The 17,426-nt window shown below is 37.2% G+C and overlaps 1 protein-coding gene across 5 annotated transcripts in view; it reads left to right on the top strand.

Annotated features, from left to right (window-relative positions):
• MON2 (MON2 regulator of endosome-to-Golgi trafficking) overlaps positions 1-17,426 on the top strand; it is a 70,900-nt gene that overhangs the window by 504 nt on the left and 52,970 nt on the right. For all 5 annotated transcript variants that reach the window (XM_085044111.1, XM_085044119.1, XM_085044139.1 and 2 more), the window contains exons 2-3: positions 13,104-13,167; positions 17,057-17,184. In XM_085044111.1, the coding sequence (XP_084900237.1) occupies positions 13,104-13,167; positions 17,057-17,184 (192 nt within the window). The remainder of the gene's footprint in view (positions 1-13,103; positions 13,168-17,056; positions 17,185-17,426) is intronic.

Genomic DNA, 17,426 nt, shown 5'->3' on the forward strand with positions numbered 1-17,426 from the left:
CCGAGGCGGGGGCCGTGGGCCGGGCTGTGCGCTCGGGGAGCGGGGCTGGCGGACAGACCGGCTGTTGACGGGCGAAGCGGGGGCGGCCGCGCTGCACCCTCGGCGCCCTCCAGGGAAAACACAAAGTTCGGCTTGGCTGTCTCGGCACCACCGAGGGGGCGAAACTCGCCCGAGGCGAGCTCGGTGCTGGGGCTTGGGCGCCCCGGCGTGCGGGCACGGAGCGAGCGGGAGCCCGGCGGGCTGGCTGCGGCCGAGGAGGGCCGTGCCCAGCCCCGGGCGGCCCCGCAGCGCTCCGCTCGGCTCTGTGCGTTGCCCCTGGGACGAAGTGTGGTCGTGGCGCCCGGGCCGGCGTGGCTCATTTCTCACCATTGCACACCCGTGGCTGCTGGTGTGAGCTGTGCGGCTCGCTCGTCGTCGCTGCCGCGGCTTTTGGGGTTGCGTGGCTTCCAGCGGTGTGGGTACAGCCGAGGAAGCTTGGGAGACACAGAAGTCTGGGTTACGTGTTTTTCTTCCTTGTTAAAATTCCCTTTAATAAACCCAGTAAAATTGTATGCTTTGTTTTTGAAACTTCAGTTTATGCCGTGCAGCCTGAGACCTCAGTAATCTCGATGGCCAGGATTACTTTAATTGACGAGCAATCAAACTTTTTCATGCTAAGTTAAAACATAAGTTTTAACCGTATGTTTTTCCATTGTTTTTATCCAGTCAGTTTAACTTTTTCCCTGTCAGTAGTTTGCCACTTGCCATTTAAAAAACTTCTCTATGCAGTAGTGGGAGGAACATTACTAAAAGATTTAGTCAGATTAAGGTACAGACCCAGAAGCCCAGAAGAAAGCTATTGCATGTGTTATGTGACTTTAGTTCCATTTAGGTGATAGCATATTTAATGTTGTATGAAGTATTATACACTTGAACAGCTGAATTGAAGCTAATGGCTGTGCTTGTTTTGAGAGACATGAAGCGACAAACTGTAGCAGAGCATGTTATGAACTATTTTAGGTTGCAGAGGAATGCTGGTGTGTTTGAGAAATTTAGTGTGGTCACAGGAAAACAAGAGAAAGTTGTGATCAGTCTTGAGGAATTGTGTGTGGTCACATATAAATCATAAAAAGCTGTGGTCCGTAGAACAGAAATCTGTGTGTGTTGGAGGGAGACAGGAGTGCTGCTTGCACTTCCTCCTCTGTATTACTGTTACTCTTCTTTAGTCTCTGAACAAGTTTCCCCACTGTGTTAATGTTTATTTTCTTTGAGATCTACAAAGGGCATGGGCAATGTCGTTCTTAAGCTAGTATTTTTAGTAATCCTTCATTACATTTGCTGTGGCTGAATATTATAGTAACTACTGCATGTACTTCATACTTGGTCAGCACGTTTATCATATTCTTGTGTAAGTTCAACTTTTGTGTTGCTGCCTTTAAATTGACAGCAATGTGCATAGCTTTCTTCATTAAAAACACTTAACAAAGCTTTTCACAACTGTCTGCGATTTGGATAGTTTTATGGAATAGTACTGGAAGAGATTTATGAAGAGGTGGGACTTTCTGCTGTGAGTTATGTGCTCTTTCAAAGAGTCTGAGGTGAAAGCAGTCCTACAGTAGGATGTATGATACAGTTGCAGGAAACGATCTTACTTCCTCACTTCTGGAAGCCATTTTTTTTTGTTCTAGTTTTAAAGGAAACGGGTGTCCTTTTTTCGTCAAATCTCAGCTGCTGAACAGATATTTCAATTGCATGTGTTTGGTGTGATCATGATTAGATTTGGCTAGAGTGATCAGAGGAATTCTATATTCTTCTTACTGACTTGGGACAGCACCAGTTTTTTAAACCATGTTTAAACACTGGCTTTTAAAAACAAATTCATACTATACTTGCAGTGTAACTAGACTCTCCTCATCACTCCCACATGCATTGTAATTTATGAGTTTATATTGCAGTTGATGTGTATGCTTTCATGTCACTTAATAAGCTTACCACACTGGGATAAAACTATTGAAAATCTCCTACTCCCAAATTAATAGTTATGAGATGTATATCACAGTTGTTAGATTTGATAGGTACTTTATAAAGATAAACTGCTTCTTATAATCTTTCTAGTATCTAACGTAGTCAAAGATTTTGCTCACAGTTGTTATCTTCAGTCACTTCTAAAATACTTTGTTCTGGTTTTATTTTGTTTGTTTTGTTTTTTATATTAATAGTGTTAAAATTCTACAAAGTGAATTTAGTTGATAGGTTTTTTCTGATATGGTGCTCAGATGATTAACTTGAGCAAAATCCTTTAATACTGTAAGGATTTAGACCCAGTTGTATGATCAAAAAACCAGAACCTTTTGTATTAAAAGGGTTTTAGTTTTCACACTTTAAACATCTTTCTAATGCATATGTTATTACAAAATAATGCAGTATCTGTTAGGTTCGGAGAGACCAAAGCAATATTAAATGATTCTTTGCATGGGCATGTACATGACACAGCTGAAGAAGTTTACTGGAGTTCTCTTGGGGGAGGAGGGTGAGGTTTGGATGCAGCAGAGAAAGGGACAGCCTAACTGTGGGATCTAGATCTTATCCTCAGTTAGGAGTTAGAAGTAAGGTCTTCATGAACCCTTACTGAAAATGGAACTCGAACTCTTCAATGTTTTGAATACTTTTTTTTTTTTCAATTTTACTTTTCAATTTTTTGTTACTGTGAGTCTATAAAGTTTTCTCACTAGGTCATGTTTATGTGAAGATCATGTAGTTGTAAGTCCAGTGACTTTCAGCAGTAGAGTCTAAGGTTCTTGCTGACTTCAATAATCTGTTAAGAAATGTTGAAATTACTGAGTTACTCCCAACGTTAAACTTGTGACACAAATATGTGGCCGACTTCCTTCCCCCCAGAGCTTTTAGCTAAGAAATAACAGGATGTTTTGTTGCCTCCAAAGCATCCATATGTTGCCTGTGCTCTGTGTGATAAATAATACCAGAGTAGGATTTTCCTAGGTTATGCCGTATAAGGCCTTAAAAATGGGAGCTGCGGAAAGAATCTGTACTTCTGAAATTATGTTGCTGATGATATTTGGGGTTTAAATAACATAACTGACTTATTTTTCTTAAGGGTGTGGAGAATACCAGTTACTATTACACTTGAGGTGTATGTCTCCTTGTTGCTAGATGATTTTTCTGTTTGATACTTCCTCAGATCAGCACCAATCAGAAGTGTACTAGGCATGATTGCTATATACTATGACCAAGAAGTGATTTGGTGATTATGTCTGTGATATGCCAAACCTGTTTATACTAGCAGACATACAGATAATGACATTGCTGAAAAATGTATTTGTATTTTCACAATGTATTTCTGTTGCCCGGTTAGAAAAATAAATGCCTACCATATATGAGATAGAAGCTTTCAGGACAAGTGTAAATAAAATACTATCTTTTGGAGCTTGAAATTACAGAGTATGAAACAGTCTTTGGTACAGGCATCAGTCCTGTTCACATTATCTTAAATAATCTGGCATTTCTCCTAGAAAACAATGCTACTTGGTCATTAGTCTGTCGTTTTTACTACAGTGGGCTCTAAGATTTGCTCTGTACTAGAGAGTATTGTAATGCTGCTAATGCTGCACTGAATTGCATGCTGCACGCAAAGAGCTTTATAAACTATTTTAACCTGCTAGTGACTGGAGTTTTGATATTGTGTGCTGCATTTGTGGAAAGCTGGTGATGCTCTCCTTAGTGAACTTAGTATGAACTTTGTCTTATCACAAAATTGAAAATGGCTTAGTGTCCTAAATAGGTTACCTGTTGTCCCTTATTACAGAATGAAAATATTGTTCAGTAGGCTGAATCTGATTTGGTTAGATAATTCCACTACATTAAAAAACCTTGGAAATACAAGGGGAAAATATTTATAACTGGCAGAAATAATAGAGTTAAAAGGAGAAATAAGTATACCCAGATGTTCCTCACAGCCTGAATTCCAGTCATATGTAACTCCTTGTTGTTTACACAGATCCAGTCAAGCAGTCTCAGCTCTCTAGTAGGCTTGTAGCCTATGTTTTCTCAGGTTTTTTCTTGACTTCTAAATTGCAGTAAAAGCAAAGTGAGTTTAAAAAAATACAGCAAAAATTGACTTTTATCCAGCTCCTTGCACAGTTTCAGGCACATTTGTGCTAGTAGGAGAGAGAAGAGTGAGGACAGGTGGGGTTGGGACTGACAGGGACTGCATCATCCCGTGGCAGGATCAGCTTGGCCTGGGACAGGGTGTGCCCTCTTCTTGGCAGTTGTGTATTGGATTGCAGGTGCCTTTATGTTTTAGGGTCTTTGTTGCTGTTGTGATTTGAAGTAGTAGGGCTGGAAGAGAAATGGTGTTCAACTTGCCTCCACCTGGAAGAGCAGCACAGAATTAGCTTTGAATACCTTGGTCAGTAGAAATGCTCTCTCGAGTCTCTTGAGAGAAAGCTTCTGATAGCCTCACTGTGCTGTTTCTTTACCAGATCTTTGAAACAGCAGCATTGCTTTTAGTTAGCTACTTATTGAGGTGTGTCTGCCTTTGGCACACAGACATATATTTGAAATTGTAATTTGCTGTATCTAGGAAAAATAATAGAATCCAATTTTTCAATCTTATCTTTTCTTCCTTTATAAGTAACTCTTCTTAGAGACAAGTAGCCTTACAAATTCTTAAGGTAAAAGTTAAAAAGTTAGGATATGAGTGACTTCTGGATGAATTTAAAACAGAATTTAAATTATTTAATTACAGTAGAAGTGGTGTGGGCTAACCTGAGGCAAGAAATAGGATTTGCCCTTTCTGAGAGGCTGTGTGTTGTGTTATGTTCTGTGAAGACAGGCATTATTCTACATTTCTTCCTTTGGAGTCCAGTCTTGTTTGCGTTGAGTGACATACATGACAGCTCAGTCCCCTGGGTTAAGTAATTCTTGTTTAGCAATGATATGCTGATCCTGAACACATTTTAAAGCCAATGCCAAAAAATTAATTGGGAAGCTTGTCCTTTTTAGGGAACCTCTGATGTCATTGGGGACCTGTGTGAAACTAAACATGAGGATGTATTGCAGAAGTTAAGCACACATTAAAAAGATACAGATCAGTTAATTTAGTATATAAGGTCAGAGTGATCATTAGGAGTCCTAGTGCAACTGGAAGGAACAGTTAAAAATATGTGAGTATTTGTTAGCTGTTTGTTCTGTAATGATAATATTTCAGAAAATTTTTTGAATGTAGTGCAGTAGACATCGGAAAAGGCTAAGAAAGAAAATTAGATGCTGAAATGTCTTGTGATTTGGGCATCTGAGTCACTTGATGTACTTCTACCATTGACGAGTTTCTGAGTGCTCTGCATTCATGCAACTTTAGTGGTAAAAGGATGAGCCAAATGAACCTAGGAAAGAAGAAACCTTTGTACACATGCCATTTTCTGTAGGAGTAACCAAGTTTTTGGGTTTCCTGCTTTATTTTTTGAATAAAATCTATTAAATAATTTGACATTGTAGCTTACAAGGAATTTAACCTACACAGAACTTTGCAGGTTGGTTTATTTTCAGGTCTTCACAACATTCAGAAGGATGAAATACTGTAGAGTTTTCTGGGTTTTTTTAATGGGTATTCACTTAACTAATATTTTAAAGGCTCTTTTGAAACAGAGGAACAGTGCTCTGTAAAATGTATATTGTCATACTTAGGCAGCTTGCATTAAAGCATGTGTTTTGTGCATGTGACTGGAGATTACTCTGTAGCATTCTTGAGTTGCCAGCCCATAGCTGACCTGGTAACCTGAAACAAGTAATCTCTAATATCCATTTCAGTTTCTTTTATAATTTCTGATCTTTACCACTTGCTGTGTCTGCTAGCTTCATGTTTAGAGTCTTTTAATTTTGCAGTGGTTTTTATTCAATAGTGATTTTTATACCATAGTGCTTTTTCAAAATTATGTTTTTAAAAATGAACTCTTATATTTCTAAGGGACCATCATCTATTCAGATGTGTTCTAAGCTTCACAGTCCATTGTAAATCGTAAGTTTCATGTGATCATTTTAGTCTTTGAGAAGAAATGTCACGTGTTCCAAAGTGATTCACGAAAGGCATAGAGGTCAAATTTCTTCATCATGTAATACCTTGCAATTTAATGAATGAAGAAAATTATTAAAAGTTTTGGTATACCTGTCTGTCTCTACATTTTCCAAGTTATGCTTTCCAGTGCAGGGTTAAGGTGCCTAATGTTGGGTGTCTAAGCTTCATTGATTGTGCAGGCTTGGTTTGTTATGGAAATACTGTCAATAGTGCCAAAGAACTATTCAGAATATCTTGTAGCCAGAGGATTGATTCCCTCTATCGCCTACACACTAGGTGTTCCACATTGCCACTTGAGATACAATAATGTTTCTTCCTTGGCTTCCAGCCTCCAGTCCAGAAGAGCATGGGTCTTCTGCTGTAATCGTGTAGTTGTCTTGGATACGGAGGCGTAAGCTCAGATCTCTGTATTGAGCCCCTGCTAGCTGGTCAGCTGAATTAGCTTAAGGAGAGGCTTTAAGAATTAGGGAGCATTCAGTAGAGACAATCTCCATTGTAATGGGAGTCTAAATATTTAAATTTGTGCATCTTAATCTCTGATTTAATTCCCATCTGCCTCCCATGGCTTCTTGAAGACTGTAGGGGAAACTTGGAGCAGAAGGAGGAAATTCTTGGTGACTCCAGTTCTCAACTAGCGCCTAAGCCATCAACTGTCGTTTCTCTTTACCAGGTGTCTGGCAAATGGACATTGCTGACTGAATATAGTACTTGTGGCAAATCCTCAAAAGTTGCCTGGTCCCATCTGTTACAGTCAACAAGCTGAAGGCAAAATTAGTTTGAACTTCATGTGTATGTCTGAAACAGGATGTTGTTTTATTTTTAATGTAGAATGATAATTGTTGTGTCAAAAGTATATAATTGAAATTCAAGTACAAGTGATCTGTTTCAGTGGTTTAAAGTCAGTTGGGTGGTACTTGACTAGATTACTCAGAAATCTCTGGATAGTAGACACAGGCTCTCTGAGGATATCCTTACACTGCATTTATATCTAATGTATTATATACCATATATTTCAATGTATATAATATTTAGGTATTGGGATAATTTATACAGAATGGCATACAAAATATGGTGTACATCCTTGTTCTGTCTGTTGAAGAGAGAAGTAAAACTTCAACATTTGTTGTGAAGTGGCTTGTTTCTTCTCTTTTAGCTGTTCGTTAGCTTTTTTGCCTTTCTGTCTACATTAGTACTGTTCAGTAATGAGTTGTTTTATGTTATGCATTATGATTTTTCTGTTAATTTGTATGTGATGGGTTTTCCAGCTGAGGTGTCATATTTTGACTGCCAAATAAAAACTTATGATATTGAATATTTGTATTTGATTATGTTTATGCCAAATGAGGTAGCTCCAGAGGCAGCAGCTCTGAAGCACTTTAGATAACACTGGCAATTCTCCTGGCATTAGTGATGGTTAACCTTCAGGATTTTGAATTGGCTACTGGTACTGCAAACTGACAATTTCAGAAGATTAATGGACCGGAGAAGTAGTCACTCCTATCAAGTCTGAAAGAGCACTCTGAATATGAGAGCAACTAATACAGTTGCACTAAAGCTGGAAATGAGCAAGGTTGTGAGTTTTTACAAAACAAAAACCATAAACTGGAATATTTTAAACCTTCAGCTGGAGAAGAAAGTGTATAATAGAATCTGTTAATGCTTTCCTCCCCGCTAATATATGATAATTTGGTAGCAAAATGATAACAAATTTTTCAGTGTAATAAATCCCCGTGAGTGCACAGCAATGTCAGATCAAAACTGGCATTTTGCCGGTTTAAATCACATGTAAAATGAGTATATACAAAAGAGAAGGGTCAGAGTAGGGATTGTACTCATGGGAAGGAAGATAAAAATACAGAAGGCAAGTACAATGCTTTTTCACACAAATGTGGCATACTTGAGTGCTTTCACGAGACTGATTTAGTGAGGGGCTTTTTGTGAGTGTGTTCTTTTCCAAATAATAGTTTAGCAGTACAGTAATAGTCCAGAATGTGCTTTTGCAAAGCAAGCCAGAATAACAGTGAAGTGGAACTGTACTTTAGACAGGAGGACTCCCTGGCCAGTCAAGCCTTGGGGAAGATTTCTGACTGACCAATCTGGGTGACCTCTGAAAAGTCTATATAAGCTGAAATCAAAATAATAAAGTCCTCTTTTTTTTGTCACACTGAGAACCCGGGTCCTTTTCTCTGCTAGCGGCTCAACAGCGACAGGACTCGTATCTAAACTGTTGGATATAGGGTTAGTATTCCATTTGGAAAGGAAGATAATAGTGGATAAAAAAATTGCTCTTTTTATTTCATGTAATAGATATGGAAGTGACCATGAATAACATGTATTACTCTCATCCAGTCATAATAAAAGGTTGGCAAACAATGTAATGTAAATACCAATACAAACCATCATTCCTGAATGCTTTTCTGTTTAGAATAGAGAAATCAGTAGCTTGTGTAGTAAGGACTGCAAACCTTTCAACAATTTTAGTGTCTCTGGGGACAGCAGTTTGCTCTAACCTACAATGAAAGCACAAATGGGCATTCAAAACACTAGCAGTGAAAATTCTTGGTTTTATTAACTTTTGGTAACAATGCTATCACATTTAGAAGTTCATGCAATAATATCCTTAATGTTAGATCAATCCTTAGTAGAAATAAGCACATGCCTGATTGTTACATTAAATATCCTTATGGAAATACGTATTTTTTCGATTAATGAAGTAAAAAAGGTGCTGACTTCTGTTCCTAATTGTTAGATACCAATTTCTTTGAAGATCGGTATGTTTATCCTTTCTAAAGCTTTTTAAAAAACCCATTTTTGAAACTTAGAAAGAAATGATTGATACGACAGAGACAACAGGTGCTTTTTCTACTTTAGATTAGAATTTTGTGTCACCTTTCCCTTAGGAAAAGTTGTTAACTATGTTACTATTTTTCAGTAAAGGAAGGGTAGCTCTTTCAGATTCACGCCAGAGTAAAGACAAATCCATAGAGATTAGTGCAGAGCAACTGATGTACTGTTGGATCACATCCCAGCTGACCTCTCTGTTCCCTTACTTGCCTGTCTGTATGCATTGCAATAGAGGTCCAAGATGTCTTGGCCTCTGAGAGTTAAATGTTCAAGCGTATGCCATGCCATTATTCTTTGTACTGCCAAGACAGGTCCAGTTCTTGGGCTGCCAGTACCATTATGATGATCATGGACTTAGCTGTAGTGGTATCTTTAGGTAATGTAGATTGCCTGCTGCAGTTGGGTTTAAGAGCATCCACAATGTCCCAGAAGAGAGATTTGAAGAACGGGTGCTTTCTAGATGCACTTAGCACTTCTGGTGTGGGTGGCTTGCCTTTATGTCATGCTGAATTCATATAGAATTGCATATCCCAGTTATCCGAATACCTTCATATGCTATTTATGAGTTACAGATCCCTAAATATATGTACATATGTGACTAGCACAGGTCTTTCTTGTGAGAACATTTTGCTGTGTTTTATAAACAAAGATAAAGTTTGGATGTTTTTGCAAACAGGGTCTCGAGATTTGGGCAGTTCAGGCCTGGCCAATTAGGCCTAGGGGGAGGTTTTTGACTGACCAATCTGGGTGACCTGTGAAAAGTCTATATATATGGAAATCAAAATAATAAACTCTCTCTTTTCTTGCCTGAGAACCTGGGTTTCTATTTCTCTGCTAGCGGCTCAACAGCGACATACATAGACTATGATGTGGAGAAATTTAGCTTGTGAATGTTGCCTGGATATTGGAAAATGTTGGTTCTACTTGAGGATACATTAAATCTTTGCTTCCTGAGTCCCTGAGCGGATATTACCTGTCTCTGTTGCCCAGTGAGTGCTTTTGAACCTAAAAAAAATGTAAAATTTTCCAAAAATCTGAAAGATGCTCACAGCACAGGAAGGTTGAAAATCTTCCCTGTTTCAACTGAAGACTGAGAAATCCCTTACAAGGGGAAGAGTTTTGGATCTGAGAAAATCCTGAAGCTGGGTTAGAAAGTCTCTCTGCATTTCCACATCCTGGTCTCATATGCAGAGAAGCTGTCTATAAGGCAGCTGTGAATGTTGTTGCCAGATTGTACATTCAGAGAAGAACTTTGCAGGTAGGAGATAGATATGCACAGACCTCTTTTCAGTCTACTTGAAACTGCACTGTCTTGGTTTGTCAGGTTTTGGTTTGGTTTTTTTTGGTACATAAATTCTCTATTTCCTTTACTTTGATTTATGTCAAGGGTGATTTCTGCCTAATCAGCAAACACTTGGTAAATTCCAAGGAAGCAGAAAGATGATTGGGCAAGTGTTTGAGCCCAGAGGGTCCTGTTGAATTTTGTTGTGAGATTATTGACTGTTTGATTAAAAGTAAATCAAAGTACTGGAAGACGTTGACCTGGGTGCTGCAGTTGCTTCAGCAGAAACATGAACAAAAACTCAATAATGGCAAGTGTGTGACATTTTATATCAGTTCATTTCACAGTTATTAAAGCAGCAGAATTGGAAATCTAATGGGCTGAAGGTTTTAAATACATTTGAGATTTATTATGTTACAAGAATGACATGTATTTGCTTCCTTTCAAAATAAAGAGATAACTGACTTGCTCATTTCACTATTATTTATTGTGGTGCAAAGGGAAGCTGGTAATGTTACATCTAAAACTGGTGATTGGTTTAAAAACATGGTGCCTTATATTTATGTAAAAGTGAATTATCGTATTTGTACCCATAAATATACACACCATGATGCTCTCTACTTGATTTGTGTTTTATAAGATCCTTTTCTCATGTGGCAGTGTCCTGCAGAGTGCTGTAGTAACTTATGTAAATTTGTAAACTTAAAAGTTGTGAATATATCTGTTAATTTGCCAGTTAAATTGATGCAATCCAAGCACACTTTTACATTCACGTATACAGATTAGAGCTGTTTATAGTTATCATGTTGTCTGTTGGCTATTTGTGATCAACTGAGGCATTTTTTATAACAGTTAATGTGTTGTCTCTTTTACATATACAGTGGAGTATTTTATTTTTCTTTTGAAGGATGTGTGCAGTGTAATTAGTTTTTAGATGTAAACATTTTTAATTGGGATTCTGAACAGAAACTGTAGCATAATGCCGATGATCATAGAAGTTTCTCTATCTCATGGGGAAGAATGCGAATATTCAGCAGTTCTTTTGTTTTACCTTATTTTTTAAAAGAAATGTATACTACTTTATATAAAGCCAACATGGAAACAACTGAGAGTCATTATGCTGGAATTTTTTTGTGCAAAGTACATGGTGTTTGTGAATGCCACTAATATGAGCAGGCTTAATATTTCTTTGAATCAGAATGAGTTTGTCACTCCTGGCAAGAAAGAAATCAACTGCCAGTAGATGTGATGAGTTTTAGTTTGAAGATAATGGGACTGTGACAAATCCTTCATATTAATTAATAGGAACAATATGTTGTGACAAGAACCCCTCCAATTAGCTGACAATTTATAAGCAAAAAAGAACAGGGATTGACTTAAATCTCAAGAACTTCAGCACATTATGTTAATATAATTAAAATAAATGAGAGCTGCATTTGGCATGCCTCATTTTAATTATGCAAAATATATATGTGCATGTTTCTTTGTGCTCATTTGGGCATGTTGTATGTTAATCAGGCACCATGGATATTATTGACATTATTTTTGAATTAGAAAACTGTGTTCAGAAAAACATAAATCTTCAGAATTTTAATGCAGTGTTTAGTCTCCCTATATTGTTTTGGGAAATAAAAAAAAAATAAGAAAAAGAAAATGTCAGTTTTGCATTTATCATATAACTATTTTGAGAAATATGTATATCAACTCTTAATTAAAATATTTGATTGTGAATTTATACAGTCACCTTAACCTGACTCTCTGGGAAATCTTGTTGGAATAATGTTCTGATGGAGAGGGAATATTAATACTTGCTAGAACTTCATGTACAATTGTTTTCATATTTCTGCTGTCACAGCTTCCCTGATTCTCTAATCTGTTTTGTGTGGTGACAGCACATGTCTTTTAAATAGTAGTATCAGAGGAAAAATAGAAATGTTTAGTGTGGCAAGTGCACTGAAATACAAAGCTGAAGTAAAAGACGAAGTGTGCTTTCAAATTTGCAGAACAGGTTTTTTTTCAGATTTTTCCAGCAATTTGCATCTGGCTGTTTCAGAAAACCTGCTGTGTTTATTTTGATTTGTTTAATTCTTTCCAGAGGCTTATGGTATATTAATGGAATTAAAAAATGGAAAGGCACAATGTGCACGGTATTTTTTGTGTTTTGTACACAAAACTTTCGGAAGTCATAGTCTTGAAATGCAAAGCTTCAGTGTTGCATTTCCAGTTTGGCTTGATTTCCGTTGGAGAACATGACTTGGGAGATTGATGCAGGGAGGTGTTCGTGAGCACTTGAAGAGGGAGCTGCAGTTCCCTCGTGGCCACGTGTGATGTCCTGGATGGGCTGGGCAGCCCTGGTTGCCCCCCGGCTGGGCTGTGCCCATGCACCCTGCTGAAGGACTGCCTGAGGGAGAGGAGAATGCTGCTGCTCTGCCAAGTCATCCTTATGGGGAAAGGGGAGGAACTGGTGCTGTGCTCTCTCTGGCATGTTGGGTAGAACAGAGAGAATTGTTAGAAAGGCACCTTCATGGTGTTGCCCTGGGATAAATTGTATAGGAGCCAAAATTCATGGGGAAAATGAGTTTCATTTTTGTATTCATAGTTTGATACTGTACAGAGACTATGTAAAAGCATTTATGCTTACTAGTGATTTTTCTTTGCATTCATAAGACTGGAAAGTAATACAATGAGAATCATGATTTCTAAAAATTCTGAATGTAACTCTTCCTGTGTAATTCTGGAAAGGAATTCCAGAAGCTACAAACTTTCACTTCTGCATTTGCTCTGCTGGCAGAAAGCACTACAAAGACATTTTTTGCGCTGAGACTATACATTTCTATTTATCTACAATACTTTTGTTTCTTTGATGTATGATATAGCATTTAAACTACTTATTTCCTTTTCTTCCAGGCTGCTGAATCAGGAATAATAAAAGTGAAAACAATAGCTGCACGGAACACAGATATTTTGGCAGGTAATTATTTGCACTGCAATAGCAAAAATAAAGCTGAGTTACAGATCAAAATGTTAAAAAGATGTCTTTGATGTGTCCAATAATACTACACGTCTTTTAGTGTGTGCTGTATTGTTGATGCTTTGCTTTTGGGAACCTAGCAACAAATCCAGTAGCATAGAAGTTTTTCAATACTACTTTGTTTCATGCAATTCGGGTGCTGAGGAAGGGCATCAGTTTCAGTTGATGCTCTACAAAAGTAATAACCTACTTTGAAAAATTACATTAAATACTTAGACCCTACATTCTCAGTGTTTTAGTCACTGGTTGAGTGCTCTGTGTGGAGTTCTGCAGTATGATCCAAATCTGTGTATGAGAGTCCAGCCTTTAGGGACTTGTAACTGGCAGGCAAAAATCTATCTTTATCTGAGACAAGGTCATTCAACTTAAGATGTTCCAATGCCTTGAGGATTGGGACGTATCTTGTGAGCTGCAGCTTTTAAAGTGCTTAAAACAGTATCTTTTTACTATCTTCAGCTTTATAAAGTTGGCTTCTTGCCAGTTGCTGGTAAAGCCTTTGGCCAGATTTGAATGTCTCTGCATTAATACTTGGGTGTCTACCCCAGATGTAATCAAAATCCTTGAAATGCTTGGTTGTTTGGAAGGTCTAGTGAAATAGCTGCAAAACTATATCTTGTTTTGAGGTATGTAAATCAGATACTGTTCAGGAGGCATTTTCTTGGATTATTTGAATAAACAGTCCCACTCCTCATGTTTCACTTTAATGCCTCTTTTTTATTTGTTTATTTTCTTTGTTTTTACTGCTGTCATGAATGCTGACATAAGTGGGAAAAGTATGCCAGGTAATGTCAGCTATATCAAAATACACAAATGAACAAGGGAGAGCTGTAGTTAGCCGTTTGGGAAGCTGTCAACATATTACTGCGTAAAGAAGTTCGTATTTTAGAAAGCTGGTTTCTAATCCTGCAAAATTCTCAGGCTTTTAATTTTCAAAGGGAAGAGTTGGGAAAGGTCATTAGTCATGGACAGGCAGTCTTTGCTTTATCTTTTTGAGGGAACACTTTCTGGTAGTTGGTAAAATTTTTGAAATACTTTTCTTTTGAAAAGTTTAAACTAGCATGTACTTAGTATTTATTTCATTAATCAAAAAAACTGCACAGATTTGTTGTTATGAGGTTTGGGAAACCAGCAGGGTCTAAAAGTTATTTTGATGAGTTAATCCTTGCTAATAGGATAAGAAGTTTTTCCCCCTCTGTTGCACAGTTTTGTACTGGGAAAATGTACTTTGCTTGCACATTATCCTGACATTCCACAGTTTAAGCATAATGTCGTCAAGCAGTCTCAATTCTTTATGAACTCTTGTATTTTTTGAGGTATCAATTCTAAACTATTCTTTTACATAAGTTAATGTCAAGAGATTGTCTTGATGTGCTATTTAAAATCTTCTAAAGAAAAATAAAATATATACTTCAGTAATAATAAAGCTGCAAAATGCTACTCTAATTGTGAAATCAAGTAAAGGGGATACTTTCTGACTGCTAGATGATTTAGGAACATCTGTAAGACATTCTAGTAATACAAATAAATATTTTGATCAGGATGTGGATTTTTTTAATATTTTGATGTCAGCTGTCATTTCAATAAAATAGATAAAAAAACTGTATCAGATTGTTCTGAATAAGCTGATCTGATGCTTTCTTGAAGCATTTCATTGTGTAGGATTATAATTTTTCGGAAAATAAATGCAGGGTTAAAATCTTTATTAAAATCTTAAAAATTTTTGTTATTTTTGGTGGGATATTTTTAACCTGCCAGAACTTTGAGGTCGTTGATTTAACTTCTTTCTTTCACTTGGAAAAGTTAAATTGAGCTATTTCAAAGTCTTCATTCCTGGCATCTGTACATGCTTTATAATTTATTTATAAGAATTTGAGTCATTCCAAAGGAAGAGAAAGCTTGTGCCTTAAATCACAGGAGATAAATTTGAGAAATTATTTCCATTTGGCTTTGAGATGTCCAAAAACTTATGGTTTAGAAGTTCTTCTGAAAAATCAGAATTAGAATCTTGCTGATAAGATGAACAGGTAAGTTATACCTTCCAAAAACTTCTCATTTGTTATGGTTCAGTGAGATTTCTTTTATAGTATATTCTACCATAAATTGGTAGTAAAATGGAGACAGACCTGGCAATAATATTTTTTTTGTGCATTTTAAGACTTAAGCTAATACAGTCACAGAATTATGTGATCACAGAATATTCTGAGTTGGAAAGGATCATCAGAGTTGAGCTCCTGTCTCTCTGAACAGGGAAGCCCCAAGAACCACCCCATGTGCCTGGTTGCTACAAAACCAGATGGGTGCCAAAGCAGATCTACAAAACATTAATTTTTCAGCTTCATAAAGTAAATATACTTGTATAGATTCTATTGTGAGATTGTTGCTTTTAATGGATTATAGAAAAAATATTGTAAAAGGTTTAATTTTATTCTTTGTCTTGTTATTTATTAACTCATGCCATTTTTGCTATTCACAACTATATCTTGAGTCTCATGTTAAGCATAAATGTTATGTGGTATCTTCTGAGAAATTTTGCTTGCTTTTTTTCTGCTTGATGGTTAGAATTTAGTAGCAGTTCAGAAATGTTGATAAAACATAGAGCCTGCACTGGCTCTGAAGAGGCTGATGAAACTGGACTGTGTGTTGCTATCACCCTGTAAGAACTACTATCTTATAGAAGGTTCGCATCCAATATTTATAATAGCCTATTCTTTTGATAGAAACTTCTGAGTCAGTGTTTCAGCAGGAAAATATCACTAAAATATAATCTTGTTATTTTTAACTAGTTTCATTTTTTTTCCAAATCAGTTGTAGTGATAGCTCATGTTTGCATTTTTATGTGAGAATGTATTTTTTATTTGTAGTAACTACTGTCCTCTGAAAAGTGTGTGAAACTTTTCATGAATACATTTGTTCTACTACACATTGACTAAAACACAGTGTATGACATTCAGTGTAAGAACACACATTGAACAATCAATTGTGAGGATATCTTTAGTATCTGAAATGGTGATGAGCAGCTAAAATCTCAAAAGTTTGTATGAATCAACAAACATACTGCAAATGGAAAACCACTCATCAGTCAGAATTAGTTTTGTGGGATAAAAATTTTTTAAATCCCAGTGTAGAATGTTATATTCATTGTGAAGCCTTTTCTCCTTAACAAAAAAAAAAAAAAAAAAAGAGAGAGAGTGAGAAAGGTTTATGGAAACTGGTTTTCTCCTTGCAAAGGTTCATTTTAAGAAGCTGCCTTTTGTCGCTAAAACACCATTTGACAAATTCACAGCCAGGTGAACATACCCAGGCTACAAACAGTCCAGTCTCTTTCTCCTCCTGTTTGGTCAGTCCAGTGTCTTTCTCCTCCTGTTTTGCCAGTGGCAGTTTGCTCTTCCCCTTCGTGCCCTGTGCTTTGGAATGTCGCTCTGTGCCACACTGTATTGCTCCTGCATTAGGTGCTGAGGTGAAGCAGAGCAGAAGGACAATGCACCAGCCTGAGGCTGGTTCTTGTGGCAAGGCCAGGGAAAGCTCTGGCATTGGCAGAACCTTACACCTTCTTGCTAACCACATGGACTCTTAAGTGGATGTTTTGGATTTGGAAAGTCACTTGAGTGTGTAAGAGAGAAGGTGGTTGGAATTTGAGCCTTGGCCAGGATAACTGTGCAAGTGAGCTGTGCCAGCCCAGTGTCTGTCTTCTCTTGGCTTTTCCCTGTGCTCCACGTGTAAATCCCAGGTTTCCAAGACTGGAGATTGCTTTTTGTTACTACGTGTGATTAACAGTTTTTGCATTGTATTTTTCAAAGTGTTAAACATTGACTGTTTCTCTCTTTGAAAGCTTTGAAAGAGAACAGCTCAGAGGTAGTTCAGCCTTTTCTGATGGGCTGTGGAACAAAAGAACCAAAGATCACTCAGCTGTGTCTAGCAGCCATACAGAGGCTCATGTCTCACGAAGTTGTTTCAGAGGTAAGATCAATCTCTATATAGAAACATAAATATTTCAGATTGAGAAATATAGACCTCAAACTGAAGGTGAATGAGTTGTTTTAGGACACTCTTTTCATATTATAATGAACACCGTCTGCAAAATATTTTACTCGCATCTGTTTTTCAGTAATTTAAAAGAAAACCTTTTGCACCATGAAAAAAAAAGTGAGGAAATATTAGTAACTTCTAGAAGGAAATTAATGAAAATTGAAACCAGGTCA

This window comes from Lichenostomus cassidix, chromosome 1Aa (genome assembly GCF_008360975.1).
Source record: "Lichenostomus cassidix isolate B80296 chromosome 1Aa, HeHo_3.0, whole genome shotgun sequence".
NCBI classification, from domain to species: domain Eukaryota; kingdom Metazoa; phylum Chordata; class Aves; order Passeriformes; family Meliphagidae; genus Lichenostomus; species Lichenostomus cassidix.